This window comes from Triticum aestivum, chromosome 3B, assembly GCF_018294505.1.
Source record: "Triticum aestivum cultivar Chinese Spring chromosome 3B, IWGSC CS RefSeq v2.1, whole genome shotgun sequence".
Taxonomy (NCBI): Eukaryota; Viridiplantae; Streptophyta; class Magnoliopsida; order Poales; family Poaceae; genus Triticum; species Triticum aestivum.
Window position 1 is genome coordinate 193,158,163 of NC_057801.1, and position 20,639 is coordinate 193,178,801.

General features: G+C 44.7%; 1 protein-coding gene across 1 annotated transcript; it reads left to right on the forward strand.

Moving 5' to 3' along the window:
* Positions 1–15,278: 15,278 nt before the first annotated feature.
* On the forward strand, positions 15,279–18,827 carry LOC123069321 (trafficking protein particle complex subunit 1). Its single transcript, XM_044492153.1, has 5 exons — positions 15,279–15,661; positions 16,428–16,542; positions 16,938–17,056; positions 17,808–17,869; positions 18,446–18,827. The coding sequence occupies exons 1-4, from the start codon at positions 15,411–15,413 to the stop codon at positions 17,857–17,859; spliced, it is 537 nt and encodes a 178-aa protein (XP_044348088.1). The 5' UTR covers positions 15,279–15,410; the 3' UTR covers positions 17,860–17,869; positions 18,446–18,827.
* Positions 18,828–20,639: the final 1,812 nt, after the last annotated feature.

Below are 20,639 nucleotides of genomic sequence, written 5' to 3' on the forward strand. Positions count from 1 at the left end.
GAATGTCTTGCCTTCGGATCTGTGATAGAAGGTGTACCCAATAGTTTCTTTTAGGTATCCTATGAAGACACATTTCTCCGATTTGGGTTCGAGCTTATCAGGTTGAAACTTTTTCACATAAGCATCGCAACTCCAAACTTTAAGAAACGACATCTAAGGTTTATTGCTAAACCATAGTTCATACGGTGTCGTCTCAATGGATTGAGATGGTGCCCTATTTAACGTGAATGCAGTTATCTCTAATGCATAACACCGAAATGATATTGGTAAATCGGTAAGAGACATCATTGATCACACCATATCAAATAAAGTGCAGTTATGACGTTCGGATACACCGTTACGCTGTGGTGTTCCAGGTGGCATGAGTTTGTGAAACTATTCCATATTATTTTAAATGAAGGCCAAACTCGTAACTCAAATATTCATCTCCACGATCAGATCGCAGAAACTTTATTTTCTTGTTATGATGATTTTCCACTTCACTCTGAAATACTTTGAACCTTTCAACTATTTCAGACTTATGTTTCATCAAGTAGATATACCCATATCTGCTAAAATCATCTGTGAAGGTCAGAAAATAACGATACCCACCACGAGCCTTAATACTCATTGGTCTGCATACATCAGTATGTACTATTTGCAACAAGTCAGTAGCTCGTTCCATTGTTCTGGAGAACGGAGTTTTAGTCATCTTGCCCAAAAGGCACGGTTCCCAAGCATCAAATGGTTCATAACCAAGTGATTCCGAAAATCCATCTTTATGGAGTTTTTTCATGCGCTTTACACTGATATGACCCAAACGGCAGTGCCACAAATAAGTTGCACTATCATTATTAACTTTGCATCTTTTGGCATCAATATTAAGAATATGTGTATCACTACGATCGAGATCCAACAAACTATTTTCATTGGGTGTATGACCATTGAAGGTTTTATTCATGTAAATAGAACAACAATTATTCTCTGACTTTAAATGAATAACCGTATTGCAATAAACATGATCAAATCATATTCATGCTCAACACAAACGCCAAATAACATTTATTTAGGTTTAACACTAATCCCGAAAGTATAGGGAGTGTGTGATGATGATCATATCAATCTTGGAACTACTTCCAACACTCATCGTCACTTCCCCTCAACTAGTCTCTGTTATTATGTAACTCCTGTTTCGAGTTACTAATCTTAGCAACCGAACAAGTATCAAATACACAGGGGCTACTATAAACACTAGTAAGGCACACATCAATAACATGTATATCAAATATACCCTTGTTAACTTTGCCATCCTTCTTATCCACCAAATATTCAGGGCATTTCCGTTTCTAGTGACCATTTCCTTTGCAGTGTAAGCACTCAGTTTCAGGCTTTGGTCCAGCTTTGGGCTTCTTCGCGGGAGTGACAACTTGCTTGTCATTCTACTTGAAGTTCCCTTTCTTTCCCTTTGCCCTTTTCTTGAAACTAGTGGTCTTGTCAATCATCAACACTTGATGCTCTTTCTTGATTTCTACCTTCGTTGATTTCAACATTGCGAAGAGCTCGGGAATCGTTTTCGTCATCCTTTGCATACTATAGTTCATCACGAAGTTCTACTAACTTGGTGATGGTGACTAGAGAACTCTGTCAATCACTATCTCATCTGGAAGATTAACTCCCACTTGATTCAAGCGATTGTAGTACCCAAACAATCTGATCACATGCTCACTAGTTGAGCAATTCTCCTCCATCTTTTAGCTATAGAACTTGTTGGAGACTTCATATCTCTCAACTCGGGTATTTGCTTGAAATATTAACTTCAACTCCTGGGACATCTCATATGGCCCATGACGTTCAAAACATCTTTGAAGTCCCGATTCTAAGCCGTTAAGCATGGTGCACTAAACTATCAAGTAGTCATCATGTTGAGCTAGCCAAACATTCATAACGTCTGCATCTGCTCCTACAATAGGTTCGTCACCTAGCTAGCGGTGCATCAAGGACATAATTTTTCTGTGCAGCAATGAGGACAATCCTCAGATCACGGATCCAATCCGCATCATTGCTACAAACATCTTTCAACATAGTTTTCTCTAGGAACATATCAAAATAAACATATGAAAGCAACAATGCGAGCTATAGATCTACAACATAATTTGCAAAATACTATCAGGACTAAGTTCATGATAAATTAAAGTTCAATTAATCATATTACTTAAGAACTCCCACTTAGATAGACATCCCTCTAATCATCTAAGTGATCACGTGATCCAAATCAACTAAACCCTAACCGATCATCACGTGAAATGGTGTAGTTTTCAATGGTGAACATCACTATGTTGATCATATCTACTATATGATTCACGCTCGACCTTTCGGTCTCAGTGTTCCGAGGCCATATCTGTATATGCTAGGCTCGTCAAGTTTAACCTGAGTATTCTGCGTGTGCAAAACTGGCTTGCACCCGTTGTAGATGGATGTAGAGCTTATCACACCCGATCATCACGTGGTGTCTGGGCACGACGAGCTTTGGCAACGGTGCATACTCAGGGAGAACACTTTTATCTTGAAATTTAGTGAGAGATCATCTTATAATGCTACCGTCAATCAAAGCAAGATAAGATGCATAAAAGATAAACATCACATGCAATCAATATAAGTGATATGATATGGCCATCATCGTCTTGTGCTTGTGATCTCCATCTTCGAAGCACCATCATGATCACCATCGTCACCGGCGCGACACCTTGATCTCCATCATAGCATCGTTGTCGTCTCGCCAACTATTGCTTCTATGACTAACGCTACCGCTTAGTGATAAAGTAAAGCAATTACAGGGGGATTGCATTGCGTACAATAAAGCGACAACCATATGGCTCCTGCCAGTTGCCGATAACTCGGTTACAAAACATGATCATTTCATACAATAAAATATAGCATCACGTCTTGACCATATCACATCACAACATGCCCTCCAAAAACAAGTTAGACGTCCTCTACTTTGTTGTTGCAAGTTTAACGCGGCTGCTACGGGCTGAGCAAGAACCGTTCTTACCTACGCATCAAAACCACAACGATAGTTCGTCAAGTTAGTGTTGTTTTAAACTTCTCAAGGACCGGGCGTAGCCACACTCGGTTCAACTAAAGTTGGAGAAACTGACACCCGCCAGCCACCTGTGTGCAAAGCACGTTGGTAGAACCAGTCTTGCATAAGCGTACGCGTAATGTCGGTCCGGGCCGCTTCATCCAACAATACCGCCGAACCAAAGTATGACATGCTGGTAAGCAGCATGACTTGTATCGCCCACAACTCACTTGTGTTCTACTCGTGCATATAACATCTATGCATAAACCTGGCTCGGATGCCACTGTTGGGGAACGTAGTAATTTCAAAAAAATTCCTACGCACACGCAAGATCATGGTGATGCATAGCAACGAGAGGGGAGAGTGTGTCCACGTACCCTCGTAGACCGAAAGAGGAAGCGTTAGCACAACGCGGTTGATGTAGTCATATGTATTCACGATCCGACCGATCAAGTACCGAACGCACGACACCTTCGAGTTCTTGCACACGTTCAGCTCGATGACATCCCTCGAACTCCGATCTAGCTGAGCTTCGAGGGAGAGTTCTGTCAGCATGACGGTGTGGTGACGATGATGATGTTCTACCGACGCAGGGCTTCGCCTAAGCACCGCTACGATATTATCGAGGAGGACTATGGTGGAGGGGGGCACTGCACACGGCTAAGAGATCAATGATCAATTGTTGTGTCTATGGGGTGCCCCCCTGCCCCTGTATATAAAGGAGCAAGGGGGAGGCGGCCGGCCTAGGAGGAGGGCGCGCCAAGGATGGGGAGTCCTACTAGGACTCCCAAGTCCTAGTAGGATTCCCCTTTCCTTTCCGGAGTAGGAGAGAAGGAAAGAGGGGGAGAGGGAGAAGGAAAAGGGGGCTGCACCCCTTGTCCAATTCGGACCAGAAGGGGGGGGGGCGCAAGCCTTCTTCCTTTTGGCCTCTCTCTATTCCCGTATGGCCCAATAAGGCCCATATACTCCCCGGCAAATTCCCGTAACTCTCCGGTACTCCAAAAAATACCCGAATCACTCGGAACCTTTCCGAAGTCCGAATATAGTCATCCAATATATCGATCTTTACATCTCGACCATTTCGAGACTCCTCGTCATGTCCCCGATCTCATCCGGGACTCCAAACTACCTTCGGTACATCAAAACACATAAACTCATGATATAACCGTCATCAAACTTTAAGCGTGCGGACCCTACGGGTTCGAGAACTATGTAGACATGACCAAGACACGTCTCTGGTCAATAACCAATAGCGGAACCTGGATGCTCATATTGGCTCCTACATATTCTACGAAGATCTTTATCGGTCAAACCGCATAACAACATACGTTGTTCCCTTTGTCATCGGCATGTTACTGAAGGAAATATGCCCTAGAGGCAATAATAAAGTTATTATTTATTTCCTCATATCATGATAAATGTTTATTATTCATGCTAGAATTGTATTAACCGGAAACATGATACATGTGTGAATACATAGACAAACATATAGTCACTAGTATGCCTCTACTTGACTAGCTCATTTATCAAAGATGGTTATGCTTCCTAACCATAGACATGTGTTGTCATTTGATTAATGGGATCACATCATTAGGAGAATGATGTGATTGACATGACCCATTCCGTTAGCCTAGCACTTGATCGTTTAGTATATTGCTATTGCTTTCTTCATGACTTATACAAGTTCCTGTAACTATGAGAATTATGCAACTCCCGTTTACCGGAGGAACACTTTGGGTACTACCAAACGTCACAACGTAACTGGGTGATTATAAAGGAGTACTATAGGTGTCTCCGAAGGTACATGTTGAGTTGGCATATTTCGAGATTAGGTTTTGTCACTCTGATTGTCGGAGAGGTATCTCTGGGCCCTCTCGGTAATGCTCATCACTATAAGCCTTGCAAGCAATGTAACCAATGAGTTGGTTACAGGATGATGCATTACATAACGAGTAAAGAGACTTGCCGGTAACGAGATTGAACTAGGTATTGGATACCGACGATCAAATCTCGGGCAAGTAACATACCGATGACAAAGGGAACAACGTATGTTGTTATGCGGTTTGACCGATAAAGATCTTCGTAGAATATGTAGGAACCAATATGAGCATACAGGTTCCGCTATTGGTTATTGACCGAGAATAGTTCTAGGTCATGTCTACATAGTTCTCGAACCCGTAGGGTCCGCATGCTTAACGTTACGATGATAGTTTTATTATGAGTTTATAAGTTTTGATGTACTGAAGTTTGTTCGGAGTCCCGAATGTGATCACGGACATGACGAGGAGTCTTGAAATGGTCGAGACATAAAGATTGATATATTGGACGCCTATGTTTGGACATCGGAAGTGTTCCGGGTGAAATCGGCATTTTACCGGAGTACCGGGAGGTTACCGGAACCCCCCGGGGGGTTATTGGGCCTACATGGGCCTTGAGGGAGAAAAGGGAAGGAGGCAGGAGGGGGCCGTGTGCCCCTCCCCTTCCTAGTCCGAATAGGACAAGGGAAGGGGGGCGGCGCCCCCCCCCTTTCCTTCCCCTCTTCCTCCTCTTTCCCCCCTTCTCCTACTCCAACTAGGAAAGAAGGGAGTCCTACTCCCGGTGGGAGTAGGACTCCCCCCTTGGCGCGCCCTCCTTGGCCGGCCGCCTCCTCCCCCCTGGCTCCTTTATATACGGGGGCGGGGGGGCACCCTAGAGACACACAAGTTGATCTACGGATCGTTCCTTAGCCGTGTGCGGTGCCCCCTCCACCATATTCCACCTCGGTCATATCGTCGCGGAGTTTAGGCGAAGCCCTGCGCCGGTAGAACATCATCATCGCCACCACGCCGTCGTGCTGTCGGAACTCATCTCCGGAGCTTTGCTGGATCGGAGCCCGGAGATCGTCATCGAGGTGAACGTGTGCTGAACTCGGAGGTGCCGTACGTTCGGTGCTTGGATCGGTCGGATCGTGAAGACGTACGACTACATCAACCGCGTTGTGCTAACGCTTTCGCTTGGTCTACGAGGGTACGTGGACAACACTCTCCCCTCTCGTTGCTATGCCATCACCATGATCTTGCGTGTACGTAGGAATTTTTTTGAAATTACTACGTTCCACAACAGTGGCATCCGAGCCTAGGTTTTATGCGTTGATATTATATGCACGAGTAGAACACAAGTGAGTTGTGGGCGATACAAGTCATACTGCTTACCAGCATGTCATACTTTGGTTCGGCGGTATTGTGAGATGAAGCGGCCCAGACCGACATTACGCGTACGCTTACGCGAGACTGGTTTCACCGTTACGAGCACTCGTACTTAAAGGTGGCTGGCGGGTGTCTGTCTCTCTCACTTTAGCTGAATCGAGTGTGGCTACGCCCGGTCCTTGCGAAGGTTAAAATAGCACCAACTTGACGAAGTATCGTTGTGGTTTTTGATGCGTAGGTAAGAACGGTTCTTGCTAAAGCCCGTAACAGCCACGTAAAATTTGCAACAACAAAGTAGAGGACGTCTAACTTGTTTTTGCAGGGCATGTTGTGATGTGATATGGTCAAGACGTGATGCTATATTTTATCTTATGAGATGATCATGTTCTGTAACCGAAGTTATCGGCAACTGGCAGGAGCCATATGGTTGTCGCTTTATTGTATGAAATGCAAACGCCCTGTAATTGCTTTACTTTATCACTAAGCGGTAGCGATAGTCGTACAAGCAATAGATGGCGTAACAACAATGATGCTACGATGGAGATCAAGGTGTCGCGCCGGTGACGATGGTGATCACGACGGTGCTTCGAAGATGGAGATCACAAGCACAAGATGATGATGGTCATATCATATCACTTATATTGATTTCATGTGATGTTTATCCTTTTATGCATCTTATCTTGCTTTGATTGATGGTAGCATTTTAAGATGATCTCTCACTAATAATCAAGAAGTGTTCTCCCTGAGTATGCACCGTTGCGAAAGTTCTTCGTGCTGAGACACCACGTGATGATCGGGTGTGATAGGCTCTACGTTCAAATACAACGGGTGCAAAACAGTTGCACACGCGGAATACTCAGGTCATACTTGACGAACCTAGCATATACAGATATGGCCTCGGAACACGGAGACCGAAAGGTCGAACGTGAATCATATAGTAGATATGATCAACATAGTGATGTTCACCATTGAAACTACTCCATCTCATGTGATGATCGGACATGGTTTATTTGATTTGGATCACGTGATCACTTAGATGACTAGAGAGATGTCTGTCTAAGTGGGAGTTCTTAAGTAATATGATTAATTGAACTTAAATTTATCATGAACTTAGTACCTGATAGTATTTTGCTTGTCTATGTTTGTTTGTAGATAGATGGCTCGTGTTGTTGTTCCGTTGAATTTTAATGCGTTCCTTGAGAAAGCAAAGTTGAAAGATGATGGTAGCAATTACAGGGACTGGGTCCGTAACCTGAGGATTATCCTCATTGCTGCACAGAAAAGTTACGTCCTGAAAGCACCGCTGGGTGCCAGGCCTGCTGCTGATGCAACTGACGACGTTAAGAACGTTTGGCAGAGCAAAGCTGATGACTACTCAATAGTTCAGTGTGCCATGCTTTACGTCTTAGAACCGGGTCTTCAACGACGTTTTGAACGTCATGGAGCATATGAGATGTTCCAAGAGTTGAAGTTAATATTTCAAGCAAATGCCCGAATTGAGAGATATGAAGTCTCCAATAAGTTCTATAGCTGCAAGATGGAGGAGAATAGTTCTGTCAGTGAACATATACTCAAAATGTCTGGGTATAATAATCACTTGATTCAACTGGGAGTTAATCTTCCTTATGATAGTGTCAACGACAGAATTCTTCAATCACTGCCACCAAGCTACAAGAGCTTCGTGATGAACTATAATATGCAAGGGATGAACAAGACTATTCCCGAGCTCTTCGCAATGCTAAAAGCTGTGGAGGTAGAAATCAAGAAGGAGCATCAAGTGTTGATGGTTAACAAGACCACCAGTTTCAAGAAAAGGGGCAAAGGGAAGAAGAAGGGGAACTTCAAAAAGAACAGCAATCAAGTTGCTGCTCAAGAGAAGAAACCCAAGTCTGGACCTAAGCCTGAAACTGAGTGCTTCTACTGCAAGCAGACTGAACACTGGAAGCGGAACTGCCCCAAGTATTTGGTGGATAAGAAGGATGGCAAAGTGAACAAAGGTATATGTGATATACATGTTATTGATGTGTACCTTACTAATGCTCGCAGTAGCACCTGGGTATTTGATACTGGTTCTGTTGTCAATATTTGCAACTCGAAACAGGGACTACGGATTAAGCGAAGATTGGCTAAGGACGAGGTGACGATGCGCGTGGGAAATGGTTCCAAAGTCGATGTGATCGCGGTCGGCACGCTACCTCTACATCTACCATCGGGATTAGTTTTAGACCTAAATAATTGTTATTTGGTGCCAGCGTTGAGCATGAACATTATATCTGGATCTTGTTTGATGCGAGACGGTTATTCATTTAAATCAGGGAATAATGGTTGTTCTATTTATATGAGTAATATCTTTTATGGTCATGCACCCTTGAAGAGTGGTCTATTTTATTGAATCTCGATAGTAGTGATACACATGTTCATAGTATTGAAACCAAAAGATGCAGAGTTGATAACGATAGTGCAACTTATTTGTGGCACTACCGTTTAGGTCATATCGGTGTAAAACGCATGAAGAAACTCCATACTGATGGGCTTTTGGAATCACTTGATTATGAATCACTTGGTACTTGCGAACCGTGCCTCATGGGCAAGATGACTAAAACGCCGTTCTCCGGAACTATGGAGCAAGCAACTGATTTGTTGGAAATCATACATACTGATGTTTGTGGTCCAATGAATGTTGAGGCTCGCGGCGGATATCGTTATTTTCTCACCTTCACAGATGACTTGAACAGATATGGGTATATCTACTTAATGAAACACAAGTCTGAAACATTTGAAAAGTTCAAAGAATTTCAGAGTGAAGTGGAAAATCATCGTAACAAGAAAATAAAGTTTCTACGATCTGATCGTGGAGGAGAATATTTGAGTTACGAGTTTGGTCTACACTGGAAACAATGCGGAATAGTTTCACAACTCATGCCACCCGGAACACCACAATGAAATGGTGTGTCCGAACATCGTAATCGTACTTTACTTGATATGGTACGATCTATGATGTCTCTTACTGATTTACCGCTATCGTTTTGGGGTTATGCTTTAGAGACGGCCGCATTCACGTTAAATAGGGCACCATCAAAATCCGTTGAGAGGACGCCTTATGAACTGTGGTTTGGCAAGAAACCAAAGTTGTTGTTTCTTAAAGTTTGGGGCTGCGATGCTTATGTGAAGAAACTTCAACCAGATAAGCTCGAACCCAAATCGGAGAAATGTGTCTTCATAGGATACCCAAAAGAGACTATTGGGTACACCTTCTATCACAGATCTGAGGGCAAGATTTTTGTTGCTAAAATCGGATCCTTTCTAGAGAAGGAGGTTCTCTCGAAATAAGTGAGTGGGAGGAAAGTAGAACTTGATGAGATAACTTTACCTTCTCCCGAATTGGAAAATAGTTCATCACAAGAACCGGTTCCTGTGATTCCTACACCAATTAGTGAGGAAGCTAATGATGATGATCATGAAACTTCAGATCAAGTTACTACAGAACCTCGTAGGTCTTCCAGAGTACGGTCCGCACCAGAGTGGTACGGTAATCCTGTTCTGAAAGTCATGTTACTAGACCATGATAAACCTACGAACTATGAGTAAGCGATGATGAGCCCAGATTCCGCAAAATGGCTAGAGGCCATGAAATCTGAGATGGGATCCATGTATGAAAACAAAGTATGGACTTTGGTTGACTTGCCTGATGATCGGCAAGCCATTGAGAATAAATGGATCTTTAAGAAGAAGACTGACGCTGATGGTAATGTAACTGTCTATAAAGCTCGACTTGTTGCGAAAGGTTTTCGACAAGTTCAAGGGGTTGACTACGATGAGACTTTCTCACCCATAGCGATGCTTAAGTCTGTCCGAATCATGTTAGCTATTGCTGCATTCATGATTATGAAATTTGGCAATTGGATGTAAAACTGCATTCTTGAATGGATTTCTGGAAGAAGAGTTGTATATGATGCAACCAGAAGGTTTTGTTGATCCAAAAGGTGCTAGCAAAGTGTACAAGCTCCAGCGATCCATTTATGGACTGGTGCAAGCATCTCGGAGTTGGAATAAACGTTTTGATAGTGTGATCAAAGCATATGGTTTTATACGGACTTTTGGAGAAGCCTGTATTTACAAGAAAGTGAGTGGGAGCTCTGTAGCATTTCTGATATTATATGTAGATGACATATTGTTAATCAGAAATGATATAGAATTTCTGGATAGCATAAAGGGATACTTGAATAAAAGTTTTTCAATGAAAGACCTCGGTGAAGCTGCTTACATATTGGGCATCAAGATCTATAGAGATAGATCAAGACGCTTAATAGGACTTTCACAAAGCACATACCTTGATAAAATTTTGAAAAAGTTCAAAATGGATCAGGCAAAGAAATGATTCTTGCCCGTGCTTCAAGGTGTGAAGTTGAGTCAAACTCAATGCCCGACCACAGCAGAAGATAGAGAGAAAATGAAAGATGTTCCCTATGCTTCAGCCATAGGCTATATCATGTATGCAATGCTGTGTACCAGACCTGACGTATGCTTAGCAATAAGCTTGGCAGGAAGGTACCAAAGTAATCCAGGAGTGGATCACTGGACAGCGGTCAAGAACATCCTGAAATACCTGAAAAGGACTAAGGATATGTTTATCATATATGGAGGTGACAAAGAGCTAGTCGTAAATGGTTACGTCGATGCAAGCTTTGACACTGATCCGGACGATTCTAAATCGCAAACCGGATACGTGTTTTTATTAAACGGTGGAGCTGTAAGTTGGTGCAGTTCTAAACAAAGTGTCGTGGCGGGATCTAATGTGAAGCGGAGTACATAGCTGCTTCGGAAGCAGCAAATGAAGGAGTCTGGATGAAGGAGTTCATTTCCGATCTAGGTGTCATACCTAGTACATCGGGACCGATGAAGATCTTCTGTGACAATACTGGTGCAATTGCCTTGGCAAAGGAATCCAGATTTCACAAGAGGACCAAGCACATTAAGAGACGCTTCAATTCCATTCGGGACCAAGTCCAAGTGGGAGACATAGAGATTTGCAAGATACATACGGATCTGAATGTTGCAGACCCATTGACTAAGCCTCTCTCATGAGCAAAACATGATCAGCACCAAGACTCCATGGGTGTTAGAATCATTACTATGTAATCTAGATTATTGACTCTAGTGCAAGTGGGAGACTGAAGGAAATATGCCCTAGAGGCAATAATAAAGTTATTATTTATTTCCTCATATCATGATAAATGTTTATTATTCATGCTAGAATTGTATTATCTGGAAACATGATACATGTGTGAATACATAGACAAACATATAGTCACTAGTATGCCTCTACTTGACTAGCTCATTTATCAAAGATGGTTATGTTTCCTAACCATAGACATGTGTTGTCATTTGATTAATGGGATCACATCATTAGGAGAATGATGTGATTGACATGACCCATTCCGTTAGCCTAGCACTTGATCGTTTAGTATATTGCTATTGCTTTCTTCATGACTTATACATGTTCCTGTAACTATGAGAATTATGCAACTCCCGTTTACCGGAGGAACACTTTGGGTACTACCAAACGTCACAACGTAACTAGGTGATTATAAAGGAGTACTACAGGTGTCTCCGAAGGTACATGTTGAGTTGGCGTATTTCGAGATTAGGTTTTGTCACTCTAATTATCGGAGAGGTATCTCTGGGCCCTCTCGGTAATGCTCATCACTATAAGCCTTGCAAGCAATGTAACCAATGAGTTGGTTACGGTATGATGCATTACGTAACGAGTAAAGAGACTTGCCGGTAACGAGATTGAACTAGGTATTGGATACCGACGATCAAATCTCGGGCAAGTAACATACCGATGACAAAGGGAACAACGTATGTTGTTATGCGGTTTGACCGATAAAGATCTTCGTAGAATATGTAGGAACCAATATGAGCATCCAGGTTCCGCTATTGGTTATTGACCGAGAATAGTTCTAGGTCATGTCTACATAGTTCTCGAACCCGTAGGGTCTGCACGCTTAACGTTACGATGACAGTTTTATTATGAGTTTATAAGTTTTGATGTACCGAAGTTTTTTCGGAGTCCCGGATGTGATCACGGACATGACGAGGAGTCTCTAAATGGTCGAGACATAAAGATTGATATATTGGACGCCTATGTTTGGACATCGAAAGTGTTCCGGGTGAAATCGACATTTTACCGGAGTACCGGGAGGTTACCGGAACCCCCCGGGGGGTTATTGGGCCTACATGGGCCTTGAGGGAGAAGAGGGAAGGAGGCAGGAGGGGGCCGCGCGCCCCTCCCCTTCCTAGTCCGAATAGGACAAGGGAAGGGGGGCGGCGCCCCCCCTTTCCTTCCCCTCTTCCTCCTCTTTCCCCCCTTCTCCTACTCCAACTAGGAAAGAAGGGAGTCCTACTCCCGGTGGGAGTAGGACTCCCCCCTTGGCGCGCCCTCCTTGGCCGTCCGCCTCCTCCCCCCTGGCTCCTCTATATACGGGGGCGGGGGGGGCACCCTAGAGACACACAAATTGATCTACGGATTGTTCCTTAGCCGTGTGCGGTGCCCCCCTCCACCATATTCCACCTCGGTCATATCGTCGCGGAGTTTAGGCAAAGCCCTGCGCCGGTAGAACATCATTATCGTCACCACGCCGCCGTGCTGACGGAACTCATCTCCGGAGCTTTGCTGGATCGGAGCCCGGAGATCGTCATCAAGCTGAACGTGTGCTGAACTCAGAGGTGCCGTACGTTCGGTGCTTGGATCGGTCGGATCGTGAAGACGTACGACTACATCAACCGCGTTGTGCTAACGCTTCCGCTTACGGTCTACGAGGGTACGTGGACAACACTCTGCCCTCTCGTTGCTATGCCATCACCATGATCTTGCGTGTACGTAGGAATTTTTTTGAAATTACTACGTTCCACAACAGTTACTTGCCCGAGATTCGATCGTCGGTATCACAATACCTAGTTCAATCTCGTTACCGGCAAGTCTCTTTACTCGTTACGTAATGTATCATCACGTAACTAACTCATTAGCTACATTGCTTGCAAGGCTTATAGTGATGTGCATTACCGAGAGGGCCCAGAGATACCTCTCCGACAATCGGAGTGACAAATCCTAATCTCGAAATACGTCAACTCAACAAGTACCTCCGGAGACACCTGTAGAGCACCTTTATAATCACTCAGTTACGTTGTAACGTTTGGTAGCACACAAAGTGTTCCTCCGGTAAACGGGGGTTACATAATCTCATAGTCATAGGAACATGTATAAGTCGTGAAGAAAGCAATAGCAACATACTAAACGATCAAGTGCTAAGCTAACGGAATGGGTCAAGTCAATCACATCATTCTCCTAATGATGTGATCCCGTTAATCAAATGACAACTCATGTCTATGGTTAGGAAACTTAACCATCTTTGATTCACGGGCTAGTCAAGTAGAGGCATACTAGTGACACTCTGTTTGTCTATGTATTCACACATGTATTATGTTTCCGGGTAATACAATTCTAGCATGAATAATAAACATTTATCATGATATAAGGAAATAAATAATATCTTTATTATTACTTCTAGGGCATATTTGCTTCACCAGTGGCCGGGGGTATTGCACGCATGCCTGTGTTTTGCGTGTCCAGCGGCCGGTGGTATGCTATGTGAATTTTGAGTTTACTTACCACATGTCCATACCTTCTTTTTCTGTATCTGAATTCGACGAATCAGCATGTCCATGTAGCCATGCTTCACACCTTAGCTTTGTACACAAGCATTCTGTACGCCGACCGGAGACTGAAAATACCTTTCTTCTCGTGAATCCACGACCAAAAATCGTCCACCTGCCTAGTACACATTGACATTATCGCGAACGCTTGGGCATCAGTGGGCAAGAAAATTTCAGCTAGCTTGTCTGTGTCCCATGAATGCATTTGCTGTGACTGTGAGTAGCTCGGCCACTCGACTCGAGGATGTGATACTTTGCCGACTATCGGTCGCATATTAAAGTCTCTTGCCTCTTGTGATCCAGTTTTACTGCCATATGTTTGTTGACGTCCTGTCACCAACTCACCCGATGAGCCCCTGTGTCATGGTGTCACGACCCTCAAGAATTGATCGCCAAATGTGTGATGGCGCAGCTCCACGCTCAGCATTCAACATAGCACACATTTTTTTTGAATTTAAACACACTTGGTTTTATTGACCAATAATGTTTTAAAAGCCACACATGGCCCCTGTACCCCAGACCAAAAGCGTGCTTAGCGAGGTTGTGTGCCTCGATATTAGTTTCCCGCCCCTCAAAAACAAAGGAGTAGTGGTGGAAATCTCTAGTTGACTCTAATATTTCCTTAACTATGCTTGCATACTCCCCACCAGTGTGGTTTGTGATATCCCAAACTACCTCTTGGCAATTTGAAGCAACAACAATATGAGTTAGCTGGAGATCCACTGCTATTACCAGTGCTTTGCGGCAGGCTAGAGCCTCTAAAGTTGCTGGATCCGAAATTCCTCTTAACTTTATAACTGAAGCTCCCAGGAAATTGCCTTCTGAATTTCTGCAGATTGAACTAACCGACCCTTCACCTTGGTCTCTCGATACAGCTCCATCAACTCTCAATTTTGCAACTTCCGGCGTTGGGGGAATCCAACGAGTGCGACTGAGTGGCTGGCGGACAGTTGCTGTCCCGCCCTCCTGTTTAGGCTTGCAATCATTGAGTTCCCTTAAGTATTTCATGATGAAAAGATGGGTAGACAAGGGACTTTGGAAAATATGTTCATGCAGCGCTTGCCGTCTCGCAAACCAAATCGCCCATAAGGTCACCACAACTTGGGTTAATTCCGCCGAGGACAGGATCTCCATCACTTTGAAAATCCATCTCTTTGCATCAGACTCCTTGGAGCTGTTGAGAGCGCCTACAAGATCTTGCAAGGCCCAAACACACCATGGGAACTCTTGTCTACAGGGAAGGCCCATTGGCCCCCCAGCCTCGAACCAAAAACTGCGTTCGTGTGGGCTTTATGTAGAGATTGGCCCATAATCTCTTTGCCATACCGGTCCACGATCTTTTCCAGCAGCAACAACTCCGCTCCGCACCGTTGTCGTCTCCTCTCCCCGGCCGGAGATCCACGCCATACCGCCGCGCCCCTCCGCCCGGCTCGGCCGCTGCTTCCGCGATGCAGTTCTTCGGCGGGTCGTCGCTGACGTCTGTCGCGCCGGATTCCAGCCCGGCACCGGCGGCGCCTCCGGGGACGGGAACAGGCTCCAACGCCCAGGTGATCTACGTCTTCAACCGCAACGGCGTGTGCCTGCTGTACCGCGAGTGGCACCGCCCGCTCCGCACGCTCGCCCGCAACCAGGACCAGAAGCTCATGTTCGGCCTCCTCTTCTCCCTGCGCTCCTTCACCGCCAAGATCGACCCCACCTCGTATGCTTCTTCCCATATCACACACTTTATTTCCGGTAGTTGATCTCGGTCATAGGTTATTGGGTTCGCTAATCTAGACTAATTTGTTGGTGGCTGATGATGCTTCTTGAAATGAAGATCCATTGAGTTTGTTGGCAGTATAAGCTCGTCCACGACTTCGGTAGGAGCAATGCGCAGCATGACCAATTTCAGTAGTTGACAGAAATTGCATGATTTTGCTGTACGAATTAAGCAAGGGGGGGGGGGGGGGGGGGGGGGGGTGAAGGGTAAGAGAGACAGACAGTGAAGAACCTCTGTTCGTGACTGAATTCTCTCTCTCATACAAGCACTTGAGTTTTAATATGGAAAGTGACGAAAGGGAGACATTTGATCTTCCTTTCAAGATTTTTATAGATACTTCTGTGAGCCAGAAAATGTAATAAACTCCAGGGTTATTCGAAATGCCGCATACTACTTGCCAACAAAAGTCAGTGTACGCACCTGAGGTAGCTTAACGGGGGAATGACAAATCTGAAGAGATGATACGGATAAACCTTTTAAAATTCCAGCCATAGAATGACTAGCATTGCCATACTGCTCCCCTGCATCCGGAATCGTGTATTTTTCATCTCCGGACACTGTTTCTCTATTATCTCTTTCCAAAATTTTGGCCCTAAGAAATATATCTATAATAGTATGACTTAGATAACTGGAATTGTTGATGGGTACCATGTTTACCACTTTACATCCTAGTCATACTTGGCTCATGCACCTTTTACATATGCAGAACAGAACATGCGAATCTTGGGGCGCCACTACTGCCAGGTCAGGGATGTTCATTTCATAGCTTCAAGACAAACACATATAAATTGAACTACATGGAGAGCCCGTCTGGTATAAAGGTTAGTCGATATGTCATTATTATCTTCCCCTGCTGTCTTACATTCTTAGAATCATCATGCTTTTATTTTGGCTGGTGAAGTAACTTGGTTAGATCCTGTGAAAATCGAAGTTCTTTTCTGGATAACCACACTTAAGTGTTTGTATTGGATGAAGGAAGACTAAGGTTGTTTTTCAGTGACTTTAAACTAATGTGAGTCCAGCCATTGTATCACTTCAATGGAAGCCATAATTAACTAGTGCGACCTTAAATGTAGAAGCATCAGTGCAACATTTTTTCATGCAGACCTGTGATTGTCACCTTCCACCTTTACCATGGTACTTAAAGCGCAGATATTTATGTGATAATCCTTTGTTCAAAAAGATATACATTCACTGAATTTTCCATTTTATACAGCTTATTCTCCTTACCCATCCAAGGACTGGTGATCAACGAGATGCGCTGAAGCATATTTACAGCCTATATGTGGAATATGTTGTAAAGAATCCTCTGTATGCTCCTGGCAGCCCAATCAAGTAAGTCGTGCCTATCAATTGAAAATTGTTACGCTACATGATTAGCTAGAAGCAGTTGTTAATGTCAGGGATGGTTGAAAGTTGAATGGAGATGGCATCATTTTTGTCACTACATTTATACAAGGATACCTTTTTATTTCATGATTGAGCAAGTATCCCGCTAAAGCAGTGGGTTAAATTGGACAGATAAATTCATGAGTTGTTTACGGAAGCATGTAGATGTTGCAAATAAGATGTACCTAAATAAGGAATTGTGTGAAACATACTCCCTCTGTAAAGGAATATAAGAGCGTTTAGATCACTACTTTAATGACCTAAACACCTTTATATTTCTTTACGGAGGGAGTACATATTAACAATTCATTTTAGATCTTCTCATGCGTAGTCCTCTCGATCTGCCTAACGTGCCAACATCCTCCCTGTGAAGAACTCATTTCATGGAGGATAATAAATTATAGAAATTGAATTTGCATTCAGTCATAAGGGCGTATTGTTCTATTACCTCCGTCCCGAATTACTTGTCTTAGATTTTTGTAGATAAGGATGTATCGAGACACTACGGAGGGAGTATCAGTTTATTTGCTTGATCTTCATCAAGAACAACGGTCTTTTGTAGGAAAATCTGAACTAAAACATTATTTTGTTGCCCGTACACAAGTTTAGTTACACAACCATTTCCAAGCTCAGTGGCTTCATTGGCTTTTGTTTTGCTCGATTGTCTAGTGTTTTCTGAACATATTTTTATTTGCAGGTGTGACCTTTTCAATAAACATCTCGATCAGTATGTGAAAACATTGATTTGATCCCATTCAGGTAATGTTCACTTGTTAGTGTTTTGCAGACTCCTGTATATAACCAATCACTAGTGTTCTGTACAATGGTTTATGTTGTCATTTGTATGGATCCTTAGCAATCTTCTGTGTGAGTACTAGGGAACTGTGCTTGAATTTATCCTGGTTAAACAATGTCCTTGAATTGGCAAGAAATTCCTGACAGACAACATTTATATGGATTTCCTGTGCATCACTTTGTTGATCCAAAGGATGAGCCATTCTTCATAGCTCTACATGTCCCATGGGATCTATCAATAACTGAATATGAGTAATATAGTTTTCAATAAAAATGATCTTTTCATCACTCGGCTATAGCAGATCCTATTTTTCTTGTGTCATAACGCTTTAAGATGAATAAGTGTCTTCCCTATCTATCAGTCAAGCACACACCGCCCTTTGTTCTGTCTGTCTGCTTGTGAACTTGCAATCCTGTGTTGTGTTTCAGTTTCCACTCATGCTTTTGAACTTTTGTCGACGTCTGACACGACGGATAAAGGCCTAGTTGTCTGTTTTTGTCCGCGTACATCCTCATCAGCACTGCAATGTCCCATTGCAGGTTTGGGAGGCGGTGCATGCTCACTAGCGGAGAAGAGTGGCACTTCATGTTCTCCGAAATTCTGAGCCGTGTAACAGTTTGGTGTGTGGTGGCATCTCTGTGTTATTTGGTTTGATAATCACTATTTGTTGAGAAGTTGTTGCTTCAAGGACGATACAGACTTGTCTTGTGCCAAAGTGGTCCTGTTGAATCTCACTGTATTGTACGCTTGCACCCTCCATTGATGGTCTTCATGTGTATCCACTGCAATTTGATAGCTCTACACTCTGATCACAGTCCCTGTAATTTGCACCCTTCATCACGATGGCCCCCCTCAAAAATGGAATGCCCTCTCATATCCTTTGTTGGATGATAAACACGAGTTTTCTGGTTACAGATCAAATATTTTCTTTTTGGCTTATTTATCCAATAGTATCTTTGCTGTAAAAGATGTTCTTGCGACATGGTACTACGTTCGTATGATTCAGCTATGTCGAAGGGAACAAGAAACACATCGCCACAGAAAAAAAGCATGGTCTATGTGTACGCTGTGCTGTCCTACTCTTGCTACCTGAACTTCAGTGCCACATGATGCTTCATTGTTGTTCGTGTGATGCTGACATATTTTTCTTCTTTCGATATCAATGCCATGTTTTGTTGCTTTGTGGACCTGCGGAGTTGCTTCGGATGCACACTACTGACTAACCATAACTTAATGCTAGCGTAAAAAAAACTGTAACTCAATGTTAGAATATTGAACTGCTGGGCCGTAAGAACAAAACGTGGAAGCTGCAATTCCCTCGGCTTTTGTACCGTGGACGCCGTTGTTCGCGCGCTGTGTTATCTAGCGCAGTTGGTTTGTTCCAAGAGATACCCAAATCTTGTGAATCTTTCCGCCAACAGGTACAATGCTTGTACCCAAATCTTCTGAATCTATACACCAACAGGTACGTACTACAGTGCATGTACATGCACATATGCCCTGCTCCATCACCAGTGTCTGGTGCTATCTTGCCTGGTGTCCTGCAAGGCCGTACCTTCTCACGCATTCCTTTTTGCCTGTCCAGTTTTACAACTTACTGCAAACAAATTGTCGGCAAGGACTCGTTTAAGGCCAACTCCAACAGGCGACCCCACACCGTCCGTCCGCGTCCGTTCGGGCCAAAACGGACAGATGACACGACCCAACACGTGGCCGCATCCTTAAATTTTGTTCGTTTTGTGTTCGGCCCGCCCCATTTCCGGCGCAAACTTGCGCCCGGTTTGCATCCAGACGGGCGCCTCGCCCGCCATGGGACGCGTGACGGCCGTCCACCTACCTCCACCGCTCAAATTGAATGTACATGCACGGCGGGGCCCGGCTGTCATTGACACGGGCGTGGGGTAGTCGTCCTTCTTAATGTGGAAGCCGTGGACCGGCCATTCCACAACTTCCACTTTCAAGCCAGGCCTGGCTCCTCCATTGCCGAAGGAACAAACCATAGCCACCTCCCCGCCGTCGCGCCCCGCTCGCCGACCTCTCCGCCGGCGCCATGTGCTGGCATTGGATCAAGGGGAAGCACGACCGCGAGGCCGGCTCCTCCTCGGGCTGACGCCGCTCCAGCAGATCCGCCCCGCCTGCACCGCCTTCCCCTCCGCTCCACCACCTCCATTCCAGATGGGGCCGCCAGCCATCGGGCATCGCGATAGGACATACATCCATGTCGATGTATGTCGTCGCTACTGGGAGATGGCGACGCCGGTGCCGTGGGGAGATGCCCACCTGCCAAATGACTGGCATCTCTTCGCCGATCGCGTGTTGATCCCTCCAGTGCCCGCGAGCGGCCACGCCCGCCGCGAGGAGATCAACTGACGGCACCGACGCCTCCCACCGGATCTAATCGCGGACTCTAGGTACACCATAGATTCGCCGCTATGTGACACCTGGCTCCAGATGAGCACAACCAACGGCGGCAATCCTTCCTTGCCAGTCGTCCTCCTAGCCCGCTCCGCCCGCGTCCTCCTCGTGCCGATGACAGCCCTCCCCAGACAACGGGTCGTAGGTGTGTGCGCGGCATCACGCCGACGCCTTCTCTGGCCCGTTCCCGCCATCGCGGCCGCCCATGACCGAGGAGGAGGAGACCCGGCTCCTGAGGCGTGTCATGGAGGACTCCATGAACACGCACGCCAAGCGGCAATGGGATGCTTTGGAAACCGCTCTGCCCTGTCGGCGGCC